The sequence below is a fragment of the Myodes glareolus genome, chromosome 10 (assembly GCF_982192425.1).
Source record: "Myodes glareolus chromosome 10, mMyoGla1.1, whole genome shotgun sequence".
Lineage (NCBI taxonomy): Eukaryota > Metazoa > Chordata > Mammalia > Rodentia > Cricetidae > Myodes > Myodes glareolus.
In genome coordinates this window covers 32,472,279-32,497,306 of record NC_142035.1, presented here as the reverse complement: position 1 = coordinate 32,497,306, position 25,028 = coordinate 32,472,279, and the positions used below count along the sequence as shown (strand labels likewise).

At 43.0% G+C, this 25,028-nt stretch overlaps 1 protein-coding gene across 3 annotated transcripts in view; it reads left to right on the top strand.

Annotated features, from left to right (window-relative positions):
• Positions 1-25,028, top strand: part of Cfap61 (cilia and flagella associated protein 61) — a 290,445-nt gene that overhangs the window by 218,399 nt on the left and 47,018 nt on the right. For all 3 annotated transcript variants that reach the window (XM_087911144.1, XM_087911142.1, XM_087911143.1), the window contains 2 exons: positions 1,834-1,925; positions 8,367-8,572. In XM_087911144.1, coding sequence (XP_087767270.1) covers positions 1,834-1,925; positions 8,367-8,572 — 298 coding nt within the window. The remainder of the gene's footprint in view (positions 1-1,833; positions 1,926-8,366; positions 8,573-25,028) is intronic.

Below are 25,028 nucleotides of genomic sequence, written 5' to 3'. Positions count from 1 at the left end.
GGTGGCTGGTTCCTTCTTTTCTCTCTCCTTGATCTTCTCCCAAATTTCTCTTCCTGATTGTTCTCTCTGCCTTCCAGCCCCACCTATCCTTTCTCCTACCTCGCTATTGGTTGTTCAGCTCTTTGTTAAGCCAATCAAATGTTTTTTTCTTTCTTTGTTTAAGGTTTAAACATTTTAAAATTGTTTTTATTGAACTATACTTTTTTCTCCACTCCCCTCCCTTCCTCTTCTTTCCCCTTCTGCCCTCTCCCGTTACCCCCATGCTCCCAATTTACTCAGGAGATCTTGTCTTTTTCTCCTTCCCATGTAAATTCATGTAAATCTCTCTTCAGGTCCTTTCTGTTGTCTAGTTTCTCTGGAGAACGGTTTCTCTTTGTTTTATGTCTAAAAGTCACTTATGAGTGAATATATATTATTTTTGTCTTACTGGGTCTGGGTTACCTCACTTGATATGTTTTTTTTTTCTAGATCCATCCATTTGCCTGCAAATTTCAAGATGTCATTTTATATCACTGTGTAGTACTTCAAGTACTTCATTGTGTAAATGTACCACATTTTCTTTATCCATTCTTCAGTTGGGGACTTCTAGGTTGTTTCCAGGTTCTGGCTATGACAAATAATGTTGCTATGAACATAGTTGAGCACAAGTCCTTGTGGTATGCCAATCAAATGTTTTAGACAGGCAAAGTCACACAGCTTCGTGGAGTTTAACAAATGCAATATAAAAAAATGTAACATGTCTTTGCAGCATTAAACAAATATTTCACAGAATAAACAAATGTAACACATCTTAAAGTAATATTCTACAATAGGCATATCTACTGACTCTACCATTATATTGCCAGATTGGAGCACATCGCTTCTTCAAGATGACATCCTTCAGATACTTAGTGACTTTTAGGATTGACATACCTTTGGTGACTTGAGTAGTTTCATGGATATTTTAAAGTGAATGTGAGAATAGGAATTTCTTAATCTGCCTGATTTTATAAGATTTTCTGAGTCAAGAGAGGGGTGAACCATTTCACAGGTCACCTCAGGCTGCCTATGGAAGGGGAAGACAGGTTGTTGGTTTTTTTTTATGTTGTGATAAAAAGACAGAGAAGAGATGTTTTAAAACCATGTTTTAAAACATTTGTAGAACTTCCCACCATGAGAAACATACATATTTACAGAATTTGATGTTCAGTTCTTGGAGGTTCACAGATATCTGCAAAGCATATGTGTATAGGGCCTAAAGGTATTTATGAAACCTGATCTAGTCAGAGCACCAGGCCACAGAGACCAAAGCCCACCTTCCACTGCTGCCTTCCTTTCTCTAGAAGATGTCTCAGGGGAGTCCTGCTCCTCTCCTCTGAGTAGGATCTTAGGGAATGACCTCAAGCAGGTAAGAGAATGGAGGGTCCCCAAAGACTAGAGCTTGGTCAGGCTCAAGACTATCTTCAAAATCTTAAGGACTTATAATAATGATTTTCTAAAGTGTTAAATAAGGAACTTTGTTAATTTTCCATGTAAAGTACTGTTTTTAATGTTTTGGTTATTTGGAGGAGTATGGGAAATGGGAACGCCATGGCAACATTCTGGAGCTATTGGTCTGGTTAAGTAGCAGTAAGTTAGGCATAGGGAGGTGTAATGTATCAATGGGATGCATCTTTGCATGTCTTGCACAGGCGGCTATATTATAGGGTATTCTAGTTCCATTGTACTGATTTGATTAAATAATGTTTAACCACCCAGGGCCTTCCTTCCTAACCAGCCATATTTTAGCTGGAGTTTCATGAGCATCTCTGTCTGTCCTTTGATAAAATATAAACCAACAGTCCATTTCTCTAGGTGGCATTCTTCCTGGGTCTTATCATTATCTGCATATTGCCAAACCTACCGTACCAAGTCCCTTGGATGTTCAAAGATCACAGCCTGATTTTGTAAGTATTGACCTTGGGTTTTACTTCTAGTCGTAATAATTGGTTTTATGGGGAGGTAAAATTTTTCTTTCGGTCATTGATTCACACATCACACTCTCACTGTACATGTCAACATTTAAAATGGCCGCCAAAGAGTCTTTGTCCTTTACACCATCATGTGGTCCACTCCCAAAGGGAGCAGAGCTGACTGGTGTAGCCTGCAGGACATTCTGGAGATGGGAAGTGTGTGGTTTCCAAGACTATATCAACATCACGAAGATCCTATACCTTCCACCTTGGCCCTTTGCAGGTAAAGCTGCCATAGAAAGAGATCTCCCAGGTAGCCCTTTGGGGAGATCTGTATGGTAAAGAATTGAGGATTGCCTACACCAGCCATATGAACTACCTGCCTTAGAAGTAGGTCTTTCTGTCATTCAAGTCTTGGGATGACCCATAGCTCCAGCCAAAATCTTGACTGAAAATCTAGTTCCCAGCTGAGCCATTCGCCATCTCTAACTCCCAAAGATCACGAGATGATCAAATTTAGTGTTACCTTAATAAATCTTTTCTTCAATAGACTTTCAAAAAGTAGTTTTAATGTTATAAAAAAAAACTTCAGAAAAAGTTACAGTGATTGCCTGGATTTCCCTCTCCCTCACGACTTATATTCACCTTCCCCAACTCTCTCCATTCTCCCACCAAAGTGATCTGGCTGTCAGAACTGATGGACCTTCATCAGCGCATTGCTACCAGCCGATCCCAGCTTTCATTGGGATCTGCTCTGGCCATGTGCAGTCTCGAGGCTCTTGACAGTGTGCCCACCACCACAGTGCCATACAGAATCTACTAAAAGCCCCTCTGTCTTTTCTTTATTGTCTCCAAAGTTGTTACATATAACAGCTACTCTTCTTATTACCGTGACCAATCACTTAGCAGTAAGCGGCTTAAGGAAGGAAGGGTATCTTTGGGCCCACAGTCTGAGGACACAGTCCTCGGGCCCGGAAAGGCAGGACCTTGAGGCAGTAGTCACATCACATGCACAGTGAGGACAGAGGGGAGATGACCAGGCTCAGCTGACTTTCTCTTGTGTGTACAGTACAGGACCCCAGCCCCAGAATGCTGTCACCCATGTTTAGGTGGGTCTTTCCACCTCAGCGAACCTCATCCTGAAGCTCCCTCACAGACATGCCCAGAGTTTTGTTTCTGTGCTGATTCTAAATCCCATCAAATCGACAATCAGGGTTAATTGTCATATCATACACTTGGAACCCACAGCATGTGGGATTGGCTTATCTTCACTGGTAATGGATATTTAAGTTCCTTCCATGTCCTTTCATGCTATACAGCCCATTTTTTAAGATGCGGAGTGATTTTTCATTGTCTAGGTGTACCACAGTTTATCCATTTACCTACAGAGATCAGTACGCCACCATTGTTAGGTTCTGATATACCACCAGCCTAGAGACATCTGCCTTCATGTCACTGGGGCAGGTAAATTCTTTTTACCAGGAATGACCACCAGGCCCAACTGATTCCCCTCCCATTCATGAATTACACCTGGGAAAGGTAGGAGCTATGGATGGGGCTTCCCTTTAGCTGACCAATTGGAGAGTTCCCCAAGGAAGCTCCTCTGACAGATTGTCCCAGGCTGGGTTCTTAGCAAATGGTGACTCCTTTTCTTGTGTGACACACTTGATTTTCCCTCAGTGGGTAAGAGTCTCCTTTCCAATCGTCTTCTGAATATTTTTGAGGGTTAATGACATGGCCAACTGAACATAAAGATATTTCTCAGATTTTCTTGGAGGGAGGGCTAGCCATGTGGTGGGTTCTGGCCAATCAGGTATAAGTAGAATAAACCAGAAAAACTCTTCAAAGCTATTAGGAAAGGGGGATTCAAAATGTCTCTAGTCATTGGCCCCTAGCCCCTTAATTCAGGAACCCGATTCCAGGTCTTCCATTTGATCCTCACGGGCTTGGAATAAGTCATCCCTCCTGTCTTCGGTCCTGGACTTGTTATTGATCATTTGTACAAAGCAAATCATTACTGATCACTTACACAACTTGGAGGACAGCAGGTGGCCTGTGAATGGTGCAAATTCTTGTAAGCCCTGCTCCCATGTGATAATGAAACCTCCTTCTTCTAGAGGGAAACACAGATATTATTTTTCCTTTTTTTCTTTTAACTTTCTTTGGCCTCTCCCACTGGGGGCATCTTATATCTAGCCGAAAGGGGAGTCCCAAACTTACAATTTCCCACCCAGTCTCCTGGGTATGGAGGGTGCGGCCAAGCACCTTCGCACCCAGCTTCCACTCTCCTTCAGGTGTCTGGTGTGCAAAGCACCAGAGTCTCTCTTCTTCCGTCACCAGAGATAAACAACCTCAACCATACAAGAGCAGGAAATGTTGGTCTTGATTTGAGACCACACCAGAGTCTTCCCCCATCGCCCTCAGCCTGTGCTCTCTGCAGAAGTCAGAAGAGACAGAAGGGCTTTCAGATAACGAGAATTCTAAAGACAGTGCATCTTAAGTGGGTTCTTTGGCTGGCGCTATGGCAGTCCTTGAACAGGACTCCTGGCTGTCATTAACTATCTGCCAGGTGGGCCTCCTTCTTAATTAGTGCAGTAGACCTTAGCAGATTTTTTCCCCATTTTTATTTTCTAAGAAAAAATATATATAGGATGGCTCCATGACAATCTTTTGGAGTCGGAATTAATTTATGCAAAAATGTTGCCAAAATGGCCAGGCAGTCACCTAAATATAGCCAGCTGACAAAGAGTGCAGGCCACCGAACAGTATTTCCCCCCAGGGAAACTGAATTGCTGTTCGTACAGTAGGCATGGTCCGGACCAATGTTAGACGTCTCAAGTTCTCGGTGAGTAGAACAGTGAAGTTGGAAGCCACTTCAGTAATCCATGAGCTCTTTCTACGACGACCCAGCAAAGAGAAGAGAAGTCTGGAGACGCCTCCAGCATGAGCTGCTGTACCAATCTGGCCCACATGCTTGGTTGGCTTGTGTGCCACAGAGGAAAGAAATTTGTCACAACAAATTCCGCCTTGGATGCTATTAAATCCTAAGTCGTGTGTTTGTCACGGGAGCTGGGGACTCGGTTTCTCGAACACTGAGGCTGATTAATCCCATGACTTCCGCTTGGTGTGGATTCTGGATCGTTTTCCTAAAATGTGTGATCAGGAAGAAAAAAAAAAATCAGGGCAGCAAGTGTCAGGAGGAATGGGCAGCAGTGCAAGGGTAACCTGACCGCCAACCAGGTTTCATCACATCACGGTGGTGTGCAATATTTCAGCGCACTCCATGTTTCCAGACTGTCCCACCCCACCCCCAGCTATGCAGAGACAGTGGCAAAGCTCATTAAAATCGACACAAGTGGCCTTCTACAGCTAAGATCCGTCCCCAGCATGACCTCCTCCCTGTTACGTTCTCTAGGGCAACTCTTTACTGAATAGCCTGTCCAAGCCCTTGTCATTGTGGAGCACGGTGTGCTTGGCTTTGTGCTGACACCACGGAGATTCAGTCGGGGGGAAAAAAAGTAAAGCAAAACCTGTCACTGGAAGCAATCTTAAGGCTACAACAGGTTGCGGAGGGTTGCCATTGGACAGTGTGTCCTGCTCAGACTCTGACTGGTACCCGGCCAGCAAGCCACCAGGTTTCCTTGGCAGTTAGTCACCATTCAACTGCTGTAGTAACTAGCCATGGCCCCACCCTTGAAGTGCCCAGCCTAGGGCACAAAGCCCAGAACACAAAGGAGACCCCCATAACTGAATGTGGGGTGGTGAATGAAGCTCCTTGCAACGCCACCTTCTTGCTGCCCTTCTGGGTGGCTCACAAAGTTTCTTTGGTGTCTGGGTCCCCTGTTTTTAGTACTCGGCATGTAGAAAATTAAGGAGGAGAAGGCAGCTGCTCAAGTCTTGTGGGATTGCTGTCTCTGCTCTCCAGTGAGCCCAGAGAAAAGCTGGCAGTTCTTGGGGGTGCTGTCTGGGACCCCAAGCAACTTTACTGGGAATACTGCTTCTACTGAGGAGTGACCTCTTGTCCAACACTCACAAGCTTGTGGTTTTCTAGCTTCCTCCTGAAATTGCCCTTTTCTGCCAAGGGGTCAGGAGGCTACCTCCAAAACTGCTGATGACGCACTCGGGTGGTCCGGTCTGCAGTTTATCTGGGAAAGGCATATAGCAGAGGTCACTGTCTGCATACCCATGTGCGCTCCAGCTCTAAAAGGGTGCTTAATATTGCAAGCTGTCCGAGTGAAGCGGAAGTCACATGCCCACACCCAAGGCATAGGGAGTGAAAGCCCAGACTCAAGGCCGTACACCTGAGTGAAACGCTGGCTGGAGCCAGTGGGGGCTAGAGAAACGTGGCGGTGAGGGTATGTGTGACCGCGAGCCGAAGACACCCTGTGACACAGACACAGACCGGCATTTCTGAAGTCTTTACCAGCACCCCAATAGAAACGCCGGACCTGCTGACATTTGCTTATTATAATCCCAGTGCCAAAGGCCGAGACAGGAGAATCCCACGGGTACTGCTGGCCAGGCAGCTTAGCCCCATCCAAAAGCTTCAGGCCAATGAGAGACCCTTATTAGTGGCTCCTGAGGAATACGTGAAGTTGACTCTTTTGCCTCCACACACACCTGCAGACCTGTGCACGCATGCATGCGTGAGCACACACACACACACTTTTTAATTTTAATGATGGGACCAAAAATGTGGAACGCTGCCACTACTTGTTGTTTCAAACCAGAAAATGTGCTGTGGACGCAGGCGCTTACCATGGATGAATTTACACCGGGCCACCAACCTCTTCTTTGAAGCGTCATTGCCCAGCTTCTTTCTAAGGTTGCAGCTGCTGTCATCCCCCACCTAAATACCCAGCCTACCACTGTATTGAAGTCGGCCTAGAGTCTTGTCTTCAGTTGTGTTTCCCCAGGGCTGTGCCATGTGATCCCACGATGCCCACCAAGTCATCTCAGCTTAGCTAAAAAGTGAAACCTTGTGGTTTGGTTGCTTTTCCTGCTGCTGACATAAAATGTCCCAGTGAGAGTAACTTAAGGGAGCAAGGGGTTTATTTGGGGTCAGAGTTCAAAGGTATAATCCACTGTGTTAGAGGAGTCATTCTGGCAGGAACTTGGGCAGCTGGTCACATGGTGTCCCCCGTCAGGAAGCAGAGAGCACTCAATGATCTTTCTCAGCTCATCTTCTCCTTTCTGTACCTCCCAGGACCCCAGCCCAGGGACTAGGGCTGCCTACTTTTAGGGTGTGTCTCAGCACCTCATATGACCCAATCAAGATGATTCCTCCCAGAGGCTAACCTAGGATAAGTGATGTCTCACAGGTGTGCTGAGGCTTGTCTCCTAGGTGGGTTCAGATCCCAGTAAGTTGACAGGCACACTGACCATCACGCTGTGTGTCCATGTTTCGATGAAGCCCTCAGGTGGATCCAGGACTAAGTAAACATTTGGGATGAGACAAGTTGAATTTGTCTTAGCTTTATAAATGCCACGTTCAAGTGCAGAGTGAAATCTTAGCTCTATATGCACTCAGCAAAGCGTTATTGGTGTTGTAGTGAACTAAATCCGGAGTCTTGGGGCAAAGTAAAAGTTCAGCCTCCACCAACACAGCCTGTGTTTGTCTCCTGAGGCCAACAGGGAGCAGAGCCCCAGTGAGGGGTCGGTAGCTGGTAGGGCTGAAACAGAAAAGGTAATCGTGACGTGGGATTATAAGAGAGCCCTTTCTTATCGTCTGGTTCATGGGGCAGTTTTAATCGGTTTCCAAGGGGCAAAATCCACACCTTGAACAACTTACAAACTGAAAGGTCACCCGCGGATAGTATGGGGTGTATGCTGTGGCCTGAGAAAGGTCACCCACAGACTGTCTGGGGTGTAGTCTGTGGCCTGAGAAAGGTCATCACAGACTGTCCGGGGTGTACACTGTGGTCTGAGACCTTTCTCCTGGAAACTGAATTATCAATGTCCCATCTGTCATTGTCCACCCTCCTTCCCAAGCCTAACCACCAGGTTTTCACCTTTTATTTGTTTAAGGATTCGATAAAACAACTAGAATTTCTCATGATCATATTGACCAAGATCTTGTTTTCAGAATGGTTCTGTGAAATTTGACACTTCATACCCATCATCGAAAAAGGACCCAGTTCCTTTACTGGGTGAGATATTGAGCGATAGAGTTGGTTGTCACCTAGCAACTGATTTAAAAGCGTAGAACAATGTGATGACAATTGAAAGTGTGCCAAGGAACATTTTGGTCATGAAAAAAATGTCCTTTTCGATGCACCGCTGTCTTCCTTTGTGTCTGGTCAATAGCTGTCGTTTGCAACAAGATAGAACTTGTCTATTATACGTGAAAAATTAAAACATCACTAAGGTAAAGTTCCCAAAGCCGAGAAATGTTTTGGATACTGTTTTCCTGATCCATTTCTCCTTCTCACCCAGGGTTCAGAAATAATTACCGGCGATGCGAAGGACGGGACATATTTCCGACTGTACATTAACAAGTATAAGTTGGTGGAGGCCATCACATGCTTTTCAAAGGAGCCTTTCCCAGTCTCCAACTACATCCGCTTGTTTGGTCAGCATGAGCAAGTCCTCAACAACCTGTGCATTCGTTTTGATGACAAGCTGATTCCAGATCTCTACAGGTAAGCTGGACACAGACTTGACTGTGGGTGCATTATGGTTACATATGGTTACATATGGTTGCATATGATGTTTCGTGCTGGAGGAGTGTGTGTCACAATGCACCTGAGAGAGGACTCAGAATCACCGAGAGAGGCGGGCGTGGCTGAGGGGGCTTTGTCACAGAATAATGGATGTCAGACCACTAGCATTGGCTGGAGAGCAAAGGTTCACTTGAGTAAGTAGGTGAACTTGCATGTGTCCATAACTGGGCCTGGACAGGAGCTCAGAAGCAGCTAGGCATGATGCTGATGTCATGAAAGTGTAAGGTGAGATGATGCTCAAGTCCCTTTCCCCCTGGGGCTGCTGAGAGCAGCAGTCCGAACCTAAAAGAAACGTTGAAGGTCAGGATGTGGATGAACCTGGTCCCATTAGAAATTCTGTAACTACTAGACAGGCTGCTTACCATCCTATCGTTTTTCCTCCCAACATGTGGATGACTGTTTATCAAGGATATCAGGAAGAAAATTTCTGTCCTGGAAATCTACACTGTAGTCATTTTCAGTGTAACAAGTTACACAGTTACAAGGTTACACAGTTACAAGGCTACACAGTTCTTTTACACAGTTACACCAGTACCTAAGCTACACAAAAACCTAGTAAAGAAAGAGAATTGCAGACCAATATTCCTTATGAACATGATCAGTAAAATACAAACCGAATCTAATAACACATCAAAAAGACCATCCGCTATGATCAAATAGGCTTTATCTCAGAGATGCAGAGATGGTTCAACAAATGTAAATTGATAAATGTAATCCCCCACATAAACAGACTGAAAGACAAAAACCACATGATCATCTCATTAGGTGTAGATAAGGCCTCTGACAAAATCCAACAGCTCTTCATGATAAAAGTCCTGGAGAGATCAGGGATATGAGGAGCATACTTCAGCCACACAGAGGCGATTTACAGCAACCCCACAGTCAACATCAACCTAAACGGAGAGAAACGCAAGGCATTTCCTCTAAAATCAGCAGCCAGGTGCAGTGTTCAGTCTCTCCATGCCTGTTGCATACAGTACTTGAAATCTGAGATTCAGCAATACGGCAACTGGAGGATATTAAGGGGATAAAAATAAGAAAGGAAGAAGTCAAAGTACTTTCTTTGCTAAGTACCTTTTATTTGCAGATGATACAACTGTATACATAAATGACCCTAAAAGCTCCACCAGGAAAATTCTACAGCTGATAAACACTTCTATCAAAGTAGCAGAATATAAAATTAACACACAGTAGCCTTCCAATATACAAAATGACAGAATGAGATAGAAATCAGGGAAACAATACCTTTCACAGCAGCTTCAGTATTTATAATCATATCGTTATACACACACACACACACACACACATAATCTATCTTGGGATAACTCTAACCAAGCGAGTGAAAGATTTGTAGAATTAAAACTTTGTAGCAAGATTTTTTTATTTTAGACATGTCAAGTTCCATAAAAAAAAAAAAACAACCCACTGCAATTGGTGGAAAATGCATCAACTCTTAGATCAGTCCTGTGAAAATTGTCATCTTTGATGCTGGTCCTAGTATCCTAGCACAGTAGAAGTCTCAAATTATTTAGGATGCCTTGAGGAAGGCATGCCATTTTACAGAAGAAAGACACTTCCAAAGGCAGCTGCTGCTTATCAAGGTGGGGAGACCTTTTTTCTATCCATAAAACAAGATGGTGTCAGAGACAGTAGTACCTAACACAGTCTATAAAACAGAATTTGAGTGCCCTTGATTCCCAGAAGTGTTTGCAACAGCACAGAGAACTGTAGTCCACCTTTGCTTAACTGTCACTATTGATTCATGAGTTTTCCTGCTGGTTGCTGTCTTAAGTTCTCTGTGCTGTTACTGACTGATACAGCTAATTGCCTTTTAATTTGTTGATAGGACATTTATGATAATACCTTGTGACCTTAAGGGTTCTATTCTTTAAAATGACCAAGAGGACTGATATACTCTGGATGAAAACTTCTGTTGGTCACGTAGTTTGAATGTTTCTTCTACTGCTTTGAAACCACTCTTTTCTAAATCGTGGCAGATAGCATGTATTCTTAATTTAATGCAATCTCTTAATACCTTCTTCAAGGATATCTTGGATATTTTTGTCCCTTTACTTTTCCAAAAGTTTTATAATAAACACACCATGTTTCATGAAAATATCCACTGAATTTAGTGGACAGTGCATTAAATTCTTGCTTAATTAGGGTAAGAATTGACCTTTTAGATACAGATTATAGCATTACAAATTAGGGTAAGCATCAGTTTATTTAGATCATCTCTCATGGCTCACAATAAAATTTTATAATTGTCTTCATAAATGACTTGCCCAGCTTTTGTCTGACATGATCCCAGGGTATTGTATAACTTTTTAAAAGAATTTTTATGACTTGTTTAACTTTATTTTACATGCAATGGTGTGAAAGCATCAGATTGCCCAGGAACTGGATTTACACACACTTATGAGCTGCCATGTGGGTGCTGGGAATTGAACCCGGGTCCTCTGGAAGAGCACTCAGTGCTCATCACCACTGAGCCATCTCTCCAGCCCGGGTACTGTATAATTTGATTGCTGCTATATAAGCGCCATTTTCTGGGGCCAATGAGATGGCTCAATGAGAGTCAAGCACTTGCTGTGTAAGCCTGGTGACCTGAGTTCAGTCCAAGGAAACTGCATAAAGGTAGGAGAGAATCAGCTCTGCAAAGTTGCTCTCTGACCTCCACATCTGTGCTATGATATACACCCACCTCTCGTCGTACTCGCAGGCTCGTGTGTTCTCTCTTTGATAATAATTAATTAATTAATTTCAAAGCATCGCTCTTGTTGATTGTTGCTGATGGAAAAGCATGCCTTAGTTTTTTTGTAGGTCTGTCTCCTGCAAATTTGCTGGAGTCCTTCATTAATTAAAAAAAATCCACCTATAGATCATTTTAGAGTTTTCACATAGATAAGATTTTATCCTTTGCACATAACAATGTCAATTCTTTTCTTATCCAATCTTTGTGATTTCTGTTTGCTTTTCTTGCCCTACTACACAGGCTAAGTTATACAGCATAAATTACTGAGGAGTAGTGAGGGCTGGCAGCCTTGCAGATAACGTGTTCATTCTTAAATATGTGACATTTTTCATATGTTTATTTCCTTTATTGGGCAAAGGATCCTTTTGAAGACTATATTTCTAAATTGTGTGTGTGTGTGTGTGTGTAGGTGTGTATGTGCGTGCATGCGTGCACATGCTCATGCACACTAGAGATTGAACCCTGGGGTCTTGTGCAAACCAAGCACACCCTCTGTCCCAATTCAGCATATTGTAGTATAACTGAAAATCAGGTATAGCATACCTATGATGTTATTTTTGTTCAAGATTGTTTTGCTCTCTAGGGTCATTTGTACTGCCATATGAGTTTTAAGGGTTTTTTTAAAAAACAAATATAAAGAATGGCATTGAAATGTTGATGATGATTTCATTGGATCTGTAGATTGTAATCACAGACTGCTTTTTCATTTCTGACCATCCAGACTCGAATAATCACACAAAACTATATTAATTATGACAGTGTTTGGCCAATGACTCAGGTGTATTCCTAGCTAGCTCTTATATCTTAAATTAACCCATTTCTATTTATCTGTGTATCGCCATAAGGCTGTGTCTGACCAGTTAGGTTCTGGCATCTTTCTCCTTCAACAGCTAATGTCATCTGCCTTAGGCTGCCTTCTTTCTCCCTGTATTGTTTAGTTTTCCCACATAGTTATATTCTGCCCTGCCATACGCCAAAGCAACTTCTTTATTAACCAATGGTAATAAAACATATTCATAGCATACAGAGGGGAATCCCACATTATCTCCTCTTTTCTGTCTAAATAAAAAGGAAGGTTTTAACTTTAACATAGTAAAATTGCATATAACAAAACAAGTATCAAGCAAGAATTATAATATTTCTTTGTGAGTCTACAGTTTCTTATCTAATTAATCTTTTATTATAACTAAGGAAAACTATAATTATTTGTCTTCAACTTCATCAAAGACCCCAGAAGGAGTCTTTGATATTAGCTAAGTAACAGGAACTGCATTGTACGTAACTTCCAAAACTCTAGAATTGACAGAGGCATCTCACTGCCTGGACAGTCGCCCAGAGTTCTTCTGAAACATTGGAGCATCCATCTACAGCCTACAGGCCCATTGTATATAGCAGACTTTTCCATGAAGCAAGAAATTCGAAAGACTGTTCCACCTATATTGGCAGTTTGTCAGTCACTTTCTTCTGTGTCCTGCAGAATGTCTGACAAACTCTTTCATGAAGCAGGAATTTTGAGGAACTGTCTCACCTTCTTTAGGAAGGTTGAGCAGTCATTTTTCTATGGGTCCTGCTTGTCCCATTTATACAGGATACTGTCAAGCAGTCCAGGCAAGAGCAGTTTCTTGCCCAAGTGGCTAGCTTTGTCACATTGAAAGCAAATTTCATAGTGAATTTCTTCAATGCCTATAGCTCTGTGAAATAATTAGTCATGCTAGAAGCAGACATGTCTCACTGTTGAGAAAAATCTAAGTTATTAAAAATATTTTAAATGTCATATTCTGTAGGTCTTTGAAGTGTTGAAGATTATCAAACTGAAATATAGCTCCGTATATCTAGAAAACCTAAGTAATATAATTAAAAGTTTGATTATTATAGATGACTATCTAATTATCTGTATTTCTTAACTATACATTACATTTTTAAATGAGCTGCACAAACACAATACCTTAAACAAGAGCAGCAATACATATACACAGTGTAACAAGATCAATCAGAAGATTCATATCAATACAAAATATTCATTTCTATATCATATCTCTCATACTTACCTATTTATCTATTTTGGAAATTGACTGTGACCATTAACAATTTATAATCAACCCTTTTTAAATGAAAACAAATATGTTTAAACAATCATTTTGGGAATTTGGGCATAGTTTTCTCCAAACTGCTTTCTAATGTTTGCTGGGTGAAGTATTTTTAGGGTTCACAGAGACCGTTGAGGGGGGGTCTTGGTCCATTAAACAACATTAGCCTAGAAGAAATCCACAGATTCTCATCTTCTGTGGAAACAAATGAAGAACCTCTTTTTCAAAGTAACATATACTTAGATTCAATTTTTGAAGTCAAGATACCTTTAAAATATATATGTTGGTTTAGCTCAATAGCCCCCAGAATCAAAAGTTTTTCAGCAGTTAACCCATTAACAGTTGAAAAAGTCCAAAAAAAATAATAATATACATAATCCAGACTCTTTGTGTATATTCCATCTCTATGTGACTTTTTAAACTCTATTACATTTTAATATTTATTTTATTATCTTTGTTCCTTTAATCTAGGACTATCTGTGCCCTTTCTTATCTCTCTTCTAAGCCCATGTACATCAACCCAACACTGTGACCCATTTAGAGGTCTTTTTTTTTTTTTGGTCTGAATTTGACTTTACTGTGTATTTGTAATGCTTTTTTGACCAGGAGTGCTTTTTAAAATGCTAAGCAGCATGGCTAGGACTAACACCGTGGCTTAGTCTTTTGACTCCTCCTCATCCAACATGGCAGAGTTCTATTTATTGCCAGCTCTGCAAGCCATGCTCACTGCCCCAGCTCCAGGGACACAGCAAGTTTATGTTGCCATTAAGCAACTTGTAACACCTGCTCACAAACCCCATTCAAGTGCTCTGCTAACAGGACCTTCTGAAAGATCCAACGCCACTTGTGCCACCAGCACAGCCAGGAAGCTGACTCTTAAAGAAGCCACGCCTCTGCTCACCATCAACAAACAGAGCTTATCTGAAAAAATGCAGCTACTAGAAGCTCCAATTGACTTCCATTTTTGTGGGTCTAGAAGCCCTTCTCTAAAGCTTTCTTTGGATTTCTGTGGATATTCTTGCCAAACAATTGGGTGCCATTGAGAAGCAGAGACTGCTTTTTCATTTCTGGCCACCCAGACCTGAATAATCACACAAAAACTGTATTAATTACAGCACTGTTTGGCCATCAACTCAGGTATATTCCTAGATAGCTCTTATATCTTAAATTAACCCATTTCTATTCATCTGTGTATCGCCACGAGGCCACAGCTTACCAGTTAGGTTCTGGCATCTTTCTCCTTCAGCAGCTACCTGTCCTCTGCCAGAGACTGCCTCTTTTCTCCCTGCATTCAGTTCAGTTTTCCCACATAGTTATATTCTGCCTTGCTATAGGCCAAAGCAGATTCTTTATTGGTAATAACTAATGGTTATAAAACATATTCATAGCATATAGAGGGGAATTCCACATCAGCAGATTACTCTTGGCTATATTTTCACAGTGCTTGGTCTTAACAATCCATGGCACTGGGAGGTCTTTCCATCTTCTGGTGTCTGGTTCTTTCCTTGGTATTTGAAAGTTTTCATTGTAGAGCTTTTCACTTACTTGGATAGGTCTATTCTAAAATTTTTGTTGGTTGTTTTTAATGTGAGGCAATTGTCGATGGGGTTATTTTCTTGGTTTTGTTCTCAGCATGTCTCTTAATTGTATGTGGAAAGGCTACTGACTGTGTTGTGATAATTTTTCTATCCTGCCTCTTGCTGACAGCTTTTATCAGCTCTGAGAAGTTCAGACTCTCTAATCTGTAGGATCATATTTACGAATAAAGATGCTTTGACTTCTTTCTTTCCTATTTGTTTTCTTTTTATTTTATTCTCTTGTCTTATTTTCTCAAATTAATACTTTGATTATTATATTGAATAATAATGGGGGAGTGGATACTCTTGTTCCCAGTTTTAGTGGAAATGCTTTGAACTTTTCTCCATTTGGCTTAGTGTTGATTATAGATTTTGTTGTATAAAGCCTGAGTATGTTGAGATACATTTCTTCTGTTTCTAGTTTCTTCAGGGCTTTCATCATGTTGGGATGTTGAGATTTGTCTAAAGCTTTTTCTTTGTCTGTTGAGATGGTAATGTGATTTCTTTCCTGGGCCCATTTATGTGATGCATTACATTTATTGATTTGTAAATGCTTTTTGTTTGTTTTTTATTTATGACTGATGAACCATCCCTACATCTCTGGAACAAGGCCAACTTCATCGTGGTGAATGATCTTTTGATGCATTGTTGGATTTTTTTAAAGGATTTTACTAAGAATGTTTGCATCTTTGTTATTAGCCTATCATGTTTTGTTGTTGTTGGGTCTTTTAAGTGGGTTTTAATGTCAGAGTAATACAGGCCAGGTAAGAAAATTTTGTAGTGTTCCTTCCATTTACGTTTTATTAAATAGTCTGAGAAGCATTAGTGTTGTTTCTTCTTAAAAGTGCAGTAGAACTTAGCAGTGAAGGCCTGGCCATTTTTAGATGAAAAACTTTGTATTGCTCTTTCAGTCTTGTTGCTTGTTATAAATGTGTTAAAATTGTTTGTTTACCTTAATTAAATTTTGGTAGGTATGGTGATTTGAAAGAAAATGGCCCCCAAAGAGTGGCACTATTGGAGATGTGGTCTTGTTGGAGTGTGTGTGGTCTTGTTGGAGGAAGTGTGTCACTGTGGAGGTAGGTTTTGAGGTCTCATATATGCTTAAGATACTATCCAGTGTCTCAGTTCACTTCCTATTGCCTACAAGATGAAGAACTCAGCTATCTCTCCCGCATATGTCTACCTACCTGCCACTGTATCCTGCCATGATGATAATGTACTAAACCTCTGAAACTATAAGCCACCCCAATTAAATGTTTTCCTTTATAAGAGTTTCCATGATCATGGTGTCTCTTCACAGCAATAGAAGACAGTGGGTCATAGGCATTTAGAACTTTATCCATTTTTAAAATATTTATTTTTTTAAAAAAAATTCAAGCAAATTTATTGATATGAAATGCCCTTTTACCAAGGCTGGCTTATTTCAAAAACACATGAAATAAAGTCAAAATTGTACTGTCTGTTTGCAGATCTTTTTTTTCCAAATTTATTTATTTATTTGTTTATAAAAATTTCCACTTCCTCCCTCTCCCCCATACCCTCCCACTCCCTCTCCTCCCCTCCCCTCCTCCCTCTCCAGTCCTAAGAGCAGTCAGGGTTTCCTGCCCTGTGGGAAGTTCAAGTTCCTCCCCCTTCCCTCCAGGTCTAGGAAGGTGAGCATCCAAACAGACCAGGATCCCAAAAAGCCAGTACATGCAGACAAAACAAGACCCAGTGCCATTGTCAATGGCTTCTCAGTCAGCCCCCATGTCAGCCACATTCAGAGACTCTGGTTTGATCACAAGCTCGTTCAGTCCCAGTCCGGCTGGCCTTGGTGAGCTCTCATTCGATCAGTCCCCTTGTATCAGAGGGTGAATGTACCCCTCGTGGTCCTGATTTCCTTTTTCATGTTCTCCCTCCTTCTGCTCCTCATTTGGACCTTGGGGGCTCAGTCCAGTGCTCCAATATGGGTCTCCGTCTCTATCTCCATCTATCGTCAGATGAAGGTTCCCTCTGTACTCACTCATGGATTCTAGCCATAGTTAAAGGTCTTTGAGCCTATAATTCATGATCCTAGAAAAGCTAAATAAGAAGGTGAACCTGCAGAAAATCATATGGCTATCCTCCTGGATATTGGAAGTAGACAAGATTGCCAGGCAAACTTGGGTGCATGGGGGTGGGGGGTGGAAGTAAGGGGAGATGGTTAGAGAGAAGGGAAAGGGGGAGGATAGGGGATGGCTTGGGGGAATGGGATGGGGGGGAGGGAGGAAGGATGGATATGGGAGCAGGGAAGTATATATCTCAACTAAGGGAGCTAATTTAGGGTTTGCAAGAGACTTGATTCTGGAGGGGTTCCCAGACCCAAGGAGAGGTCCCCAGATTGTTCCCTGGACAGCAGAGAAGAGGGTGCCTAAACTGGCCTTGGCCCATAAACATACTGATGAATATTTTGCTTATCACCATAGAACCTTCATCGGGCGATGGATGGAGATAGAGACAGAGACACATATTAGAACACTGGACTTAACTCCCTAGGTTCAAATGAGAAGCAGAAGGAGGGAGAACGTAAAATATTTTTTTCCAGTTTCATTGAATATAAGTTTAAATATATAGCCTAATGATTTTCTGAATTTCACTGCTTTTTGTTGTGCTGTGTAGGGGGCAGAGAAACCACTGAATGAAGTCCTGTGTCAATGTGTGTTGTTGATCTAGACCCATGAGCTATAGCAAAGCTTTCTCCTCAGGGATGAGACTCAGAGGGAAATGACAAAGCTTTTCCTGCTGGCCTGAGTGGGAATGTTGATAGTGTGTGCAAAAACAAAAAATACAAAACAAAACCCATAATTTTCACCTCACCGCCCCCTGGATATCGACAGTCTGAAGACTGCTCACCTAAAGAGCCTGCTCCTGCTGAGGTTAGCTGAACCTGCCTCCTTAATTCAGCTGTCTACCGTAAACTCTGCCTCCTTGTTTATCTGTATGCAGTAACCCCACCTTCCTGTTCAGTTCTATACAGTAAACAAACACAATGAGCTCTGGGGTTCTGAGGTTTCTCCATCAGAGAGAGAGCCCAGTCTACAAGATCCCACTCTTCTGTGTATCTATTTTTCATTTTTCTTCAGTTCGGCGCTGTCTCCAGACAAGTTCAAGTCCTTGGAAGTCACGTAATGGGCATGGCAGCGAAGTCTCCTCTTTCTGATCTTATTTGTTACTACGGGTCTTCCCCGCTTTTGGATAACTGGTTAGAGCTTTGTTGATCTTGTTTATCTTTTCAGATCACCAGCTCTTTCCCTCATTGGTTCTTTGTGCTCTTGTTGCTTCTGGTTCCTTAATTTCTGACTTGATCATATTTATTTCCAGCTGCTGATTTGGGGTTTGGCTTGTTGTTTTTCCAAGGCTTAAGATGCATTTTTAGCTATCTGCAGTCGCTCTTGCTTTGTAACACAAATACTATGGCTGTAAACCTCCCTTTAGGATTGTTTGCATTGTATCCTGTGGGTTTTATTATGCAGTGTTTTCTTTGATGAACTCACTCAGCATCCAGTGGAGTGGCATCCAGTCTCTGTGAGTTAGTGTTTGCTCTGTAGCTTCTCTCACTGTCGACTTCAACTTTTATCCCACTGCACTCAGGCGAAAGACGAGAAATTATTTGAATTTCCTTATATCTTTTTAAATCTGTTTTGTGCCCTACAACATGAATTACTGCAGAGAGAGTCCAGTGGGCTACTGGGAAAAGTATGTATCCTGTAGTGTCTGGATGAACGGTTCTGTGAATATCTGTTACAACACAGGAGTAAAGACATCATTTAAGGCAGGCGTTTTTTACTTAACAATTTTGTGGAATTCACTTACCCATCACTGGGAGTAAAACCACAGGTACTTAAAAGGGAAATTTATTTTCTTCTTAGCTCATGCATCGGAGAAACTGTTGTCAGTCCGCTATCCTTGAAACATCTGAGTTCCAGGGGAATCTTTTTTTTTTCCTTTCTTTCTGGTTTAAAACAAGACCTATTCAGTGGTAAATGAGATGCTAAGAATCTAATGTGGAAAAAAAAAGAGAAAGAAATGTTTTCACATTTAGCCAAATTCAAAGCCCCGGCTGATTTGCTTCGCCCTGAAACAGCCGTGGTGAGCATGGGGCCTCTAGTCAGGGCACAGCTGTTATCTGATGATGGTAATAATTATAAAAGTTAATTTGATTGGTTAAGAGTGAATGTTCATGATGGCCAAATAAGAGTGGACAGTACTTGATAGCAGGCAATGCCGACTGACATCTGTCAGAGAGAGGCAGGGGGCAGGAAGACGCTGGCCGCGCATTTGCAAGTGAGGCCCCAAGGATGCCACCTTGCCTTGGCAGACATGTAGACACATGCAGCTGCGGCCACATTCTTCACGAGTGCCACAAAGTACTGCCAGGTCCTGGTGCTGATTCTTGGCCCAGCACTCTTCTCCCTGCCTCTTGTCAGACAGGCTCACTTGGCCCTTTCCAAGCAGGGTGAATGGCTCAGCTGATTTTGGCCAAGATACGATTACCAATTGTTTTCCTGACCTTGGCAGCTCCAGCCGCACGTCTCATTCAAAGACAGCTGCATTTCCCCCCTGCTCCTCCATCCACCACACTGAGAACACCTTCCTCCATGCTGGCGGGACTGACGATATTCAGGGCTCTGCTTTTCTATAAGCCGAGTACCAAGAAGGCTCCTCTCCCACTTTAGAGATGCCATCGGGAGCTTCGTGGGAGCACAGGGTGACAGCCGGGCAGCCAGCTAGAATGCTGCACAGCAGACAGCTACCGCTGGACCACAGCAGCGGAGGTTCTGCAGCCCAGATTGGCTCAGATCTGTCCGTGTTTCCATCTTTGTTTCTACCGCACAGTGCCAGTACAAACCACCGGCATAATTCACCACCACTGGTGCGTGTGTGAGAGAGAACTGTCTCACCCACTGGGTGAGAGAGGGAGAGAGAAAGAGAGACAGGCGGGGAACTCATTCACCACCGGGACAGGGGAGAACGTTCACTCACCACTCTGCCATGGGAGGGACAGGTGTTCGATTGATTTACCGCCTTGGAAAAATAAGAGAGACTTTATTTTTTAAAATCATTTGTTTCTTTCTCAATCAACTCTCATTGTAAAGTCATATAATAAATATGTCACTAAAATCTGCCCTTTCCCAATCTTCTCTCCAAAGCATTTGTATAGCTGAGACCTCACACACACATACACACACGCATATACTTTCAAGCCTGCTGGTCTCTGAGTCCCTTGATGGGTTTACAGTAAACAGGACCTTCTTCCCCGCTGGGTCTGCTCCTCCTTCCCAGGACGCTGGAGGTGACAGGAACCTCAAAGACAATGCCAGCTGGGAGGAGTGGGTAGAGCGAGGGCTGGCTGAGGCAGTTTGCTGAGACGCGGCTTGTGACCGACTTTAACAAGGCATTCATTTTCTTCTTCTGCTTTCTTAACTCTGCCTCATCTTCTTTTTAGCCTCACTTAAGGATGACCCTGCAAAAGAAAGATCATGCCTGCTGACTCCCCCGCCCCTTAGCCTTAATTAGCAGTCCGTGGCATCCTTTGTCCTCTCAGCCTGAATAGGTCTTGCCCCAGCTTCATTGTAGGAGCCCATCAGATACTCATAGCCTTGATTAAATCACCTCCTTTCACATCTTAACATCTCAGCTCTCAAAGCCGCCCCGAAGGCCTCTCCTCTCCCGAGCACCGCCACCCTCGCCACCCTCGTGCACGCTTCCCGAACACTCCACTGCCTACTTTTAGCCGGTAAGTGCTGCTGTGCACAATATTCTAAATGGAGCCTGAGCAGGCCCTTTAAAAGGCTGCCATTACCTTTCTGAACTGTCAGGCTCCAGAAGTTGCACCCTTAGGAAAGCCACCTTGTGCTGTCTCTCTCTTTGCAACTGCAAAGAAGGATGCAATGGTCCCACTCAGTCCCCTAATTATTTATTGCACTGCAATCAGAGTCATGCTCTTATGTCTTGAAATCCTCTTTTCCTCTCTCTCTCTCTCTCTCTCTCTCTCTCTCTCTCTCTCTCTCTTCCTTTTTCTTTTGTCCATACTCAGTAGCCTCGTGCTATGTTTGGTAGTAACTTGAATACTAAATTCCAGGTGCCCATCTCCCCAGACTTTTCAAAATCTAACTACTCGGCCTATTTTCTTGACTTCTTTCTACAAACAAAAATTACAGGAGCATTCTCCTGGTTCATGGTGTATTCCTGTTCTTCTGCCATAATTGTATCTGGAATGTTCCCTGAAGGGCCCAGATGCTAATGGCTTGCTCCCCAGGTGGTGATGTTGAGGTGATAGAACTTTCAGGAGGTGAGGTCTCGGACTGGTGCAATGACTCCCCAGGCAAAGATGCTCGGCTCCTGATGGTGCATGCTCGATGACCTGAATCCAAGCCCTTCCTTGTAAAGGTTATGGAGGCAGGAAGGCCAAGTCCTTAAGTTCACTGGCCTCCACATCCATTCCATGTCATGAGCATCCATACGTTTCTCTCTCTCTCTCTCTCTCTCTCTCTCTCTCTCTCTCTCTCTCTCTCTCTCCCAAAGCCATTCACAGCTCCTTAGGACTCTGGAGTGCCTCCCTGCTCCAGGCTGGACCACTGACTGTCTGACTCATGTGCAGAAAACCGCAGCTGCTCTGGGTCATGCCCAGAAGATAGTTTTCTCTGGTCCTCTTCAACTTCTGGCTCTTAGAATCCTTTCTACCGCCTCTTCTGTGATGGTCCCTGAGCCTTGGAGGGATGGATATAATATAGATATCCCATTTATACTGAGAACTTTACAGATGCAATCTCTACTTGATGGAGGAAGGTTATCTGTCTATTGTGTTATTTTCATTGGTCAATAAAGAGACTGCCTTGGCCCCTTGATAGGACAGAAAATTAGGTAGGCGGAGTAAACAGAACAGAATGCTGGGAAGAGGGCAATGGGGCAGACGCCATGGAGCCAGCCACCAAGTCAGACATGCTGAATCTTTCCCGGTAAGCCACACCTCATGGTGCTATACAGATTATTAGAAATGGGTTAATCAAGATGTGAGAGTTAGCCAGTAACTAACTCTCTAGAGATAATGGGCCAGGCAGTATTTAAATAAATACAGCTTATGTGTTATTATTTCTGGGGCTAAGCTAGCCGTGCGGGGAGCTCGGCAGGATGAAAAGCAGGCCTGCCCGCAACTCCTTACTACATCTACTCTTTGAAGGGAGATACCCCATGCCTAGCACTGGGCTTTATTTGGAAACCTATGATTTCTGGGACGAGGCCTCTGTATAGAGTAATTTCATTAAACTTTTTATATGATATATATACACATATATATATTGTGTATGTGTCTTATATATATATACATGTTATATATATATATATATATGTTACCATTTCATAACATGAAATAGTAGGTTTCCACATGACTTTTCAAACATCTTTCATATTTATCGACCTTGCCCTACATTCCTGTCCCTCTTCCTACTTAAACTTTCTTCCCCGTTCTTCTCTCGCCCCCTTCACATCACATTTGTTCTCCTGTCCCAATTCTGTAAGGTCTTTCTTCCCCTTCCCTCTCTAGTTTCCTAGATTCAACAAGTATTCCAAGTTTATGTTGGCCAGAAGAGAGTACCGTGAATAGATGAAAGAAATGAACATCCCGAATAATGTCCAAGATTGTTTATGTTATCAGTGAGAACACAAGGAATTAACATGCAGACCAAGGAACAGTCAGCATCAATCTGAAAGGGCAGGGCTCAGGTGTATGGGCAAATGAGCCCACACCACCTTTTCTCCACCCTCTTTCCTTGTCCTGAATGTCTATAGTCCTTTCCAAGTGGACATTGTTACATCTTAAAATAACTTGCCTGCATTCTCTCTACTATAAAAAAAAACATGCTTTTATTATTTAAAAGGAAACGTGTGTATTTAAGTCACATACTAATGCCGCGTGGAGATGATTTAGACAGCCCAGGGATGGTTCTGTACTCCAGAAGACAATGCTGGCACGTGTACTGAACATGGGGTAATCTCAAAGTGTGAGACGTAACTGACATGTGTGGCTGTTAAATTACATATGCCACATTCTCAAAAATAAAAAAAAACCCAAACTTTCCAGCAAGCTTTATAAAAACAAATTCCCTATAGCAAGGCCACGGTTGCTCCTTTGAAGTTGCACATGGCTCCCTGCCCACGGCTGCCACCTGCCCCTGTCACTACCACGCTGCTCACTTGTGTGCAGGTATCCCTCCGCTACAATGGCTTCTGCTTCCGCAGATTCAGCTTACTGACGAGCTAAGATATTTGGGGCGGGGGTGGGGGGTGGGGGGGGTGGGTGTTGGAGCTCTACTGCGCATGTGCAAACATTCTCTAAACAATATGGCGTAACAACTATTTGCATAGCATCTTGACTGTTCTGAGGAAGCAATCTAGAGACAATCTGGAGTATGAGAGAGGACTGGGTGGGGATATGGTCATGGAAGGAAGATCAGAGTGCAGATCCCCAGAACCCATGTCAAAGTGGGCAAGGCAGCCGTGTCTGTAAATCCCAGGGCCTAGGAAGTAGAGACAGGTGGATTCCTGGACCACATTGGCCGGCCAGCCTAGTGAAATAGATGAGCCCCAGGTACAATGAGAGATTGTGTCTCAAAAAAAATAAAACCAAGAGGGACCAAGGAAAACACATGATTTCAACCTCTGGCCTTCATACACCTGGGCATATAGATACATGCCCACTTAAACATGGGTGCACACTCCACCGTGAACACATGTCACACACTCACACACGGAGAAGAATGCAGGAGGTTACATGGAGATGTTATGTCAGTTCAGGGTGCACATTTCTTGAGCGTCAGTGAATTTTAGTATCCGGAGAGAACACCGGATTCTCCAGGAAGATCAAGAAATAACTGGACACGTAGAAAAAAAAAATTGGCCTGAAACTCCCATGTGAAAGGAAACCATTACTTCTTTTCCCTCAGAGTAGAAACAGCAAGATGCTAAGTCAGGTTTGATTCTGCATTGTTGTCCATTACCTTTGTGGACTTGGACAAGCTGCTAGCCCTCACTGAACACCAGTTTCCTCATCTATACACTATAGAGATCTGATGCCTAATAAATTTCCTCTCTGCAGCAGAGATCTAATCAATAATAATTTCCCCACTGCACAGGACGAAAGAAAACGGTGATAGGGAAGTTCTAGGGGCACAAAACTTGTGAAGAATTCAGTGATGGACAAGAGAAGTGGCTTGGAGGTTAAGAAGGTTGCTCTTTTACCTACATCAGGGTAGGCTCCTCTGAAGGGCATTTCTTGATGCATGGCTATTGTGGGATGACTCGGCCCACTTGGCGAAGGTCCTGGGTAGGCTGAGCAAGCCATGAGCAGTAAGCAGTAAGCAGCCGGGTTAGAAGAACATAAGTAGGTGAGGAGAGCTAGGCAGGCTCCCTGAGACGGAGGCTTCCTGTTCCCAGAATACTGTGCAAGGAGAAGTGGCAGAAAGATGGATATCTAGACAAGGAAAGGGGAGGACCCAAGGGCCCTATAGAGCACCACACCATCACTGTTTAACAGACTTCCAGCCCTGGGCTTCTCCCACCCAGAATGTGTAAAGTTGTTACTTTTCTCTGCTCTGGGGCTTGGACTTGTCTTTGATGGTTGCTCAGTCCTTCTTGCCAGGTAACAAAATTGCCAATCCCCTAGCCGGCCACCACTGCCCTCGCCGCCACTGCCCTCGTTATACACCCATGGTCTCTGCCTCCATTCTTTCTCCCAGGCTCCTGCCTTAAGTTCCTACTCTGGCTTAACTTGTGACTATACCTTTTCCTCCCTGTAATAGCATTGCATCTGTATTTTAATAAATAAAACTTGCCCAAGGATCAGAAAAGTAAAACAGCCTCACTGTTTTACACAGAAAAGTAAAACAGCCTTACAGACCAGGCAGCAATAGCACACACCTTTAATCCCAGTAGCTACACTA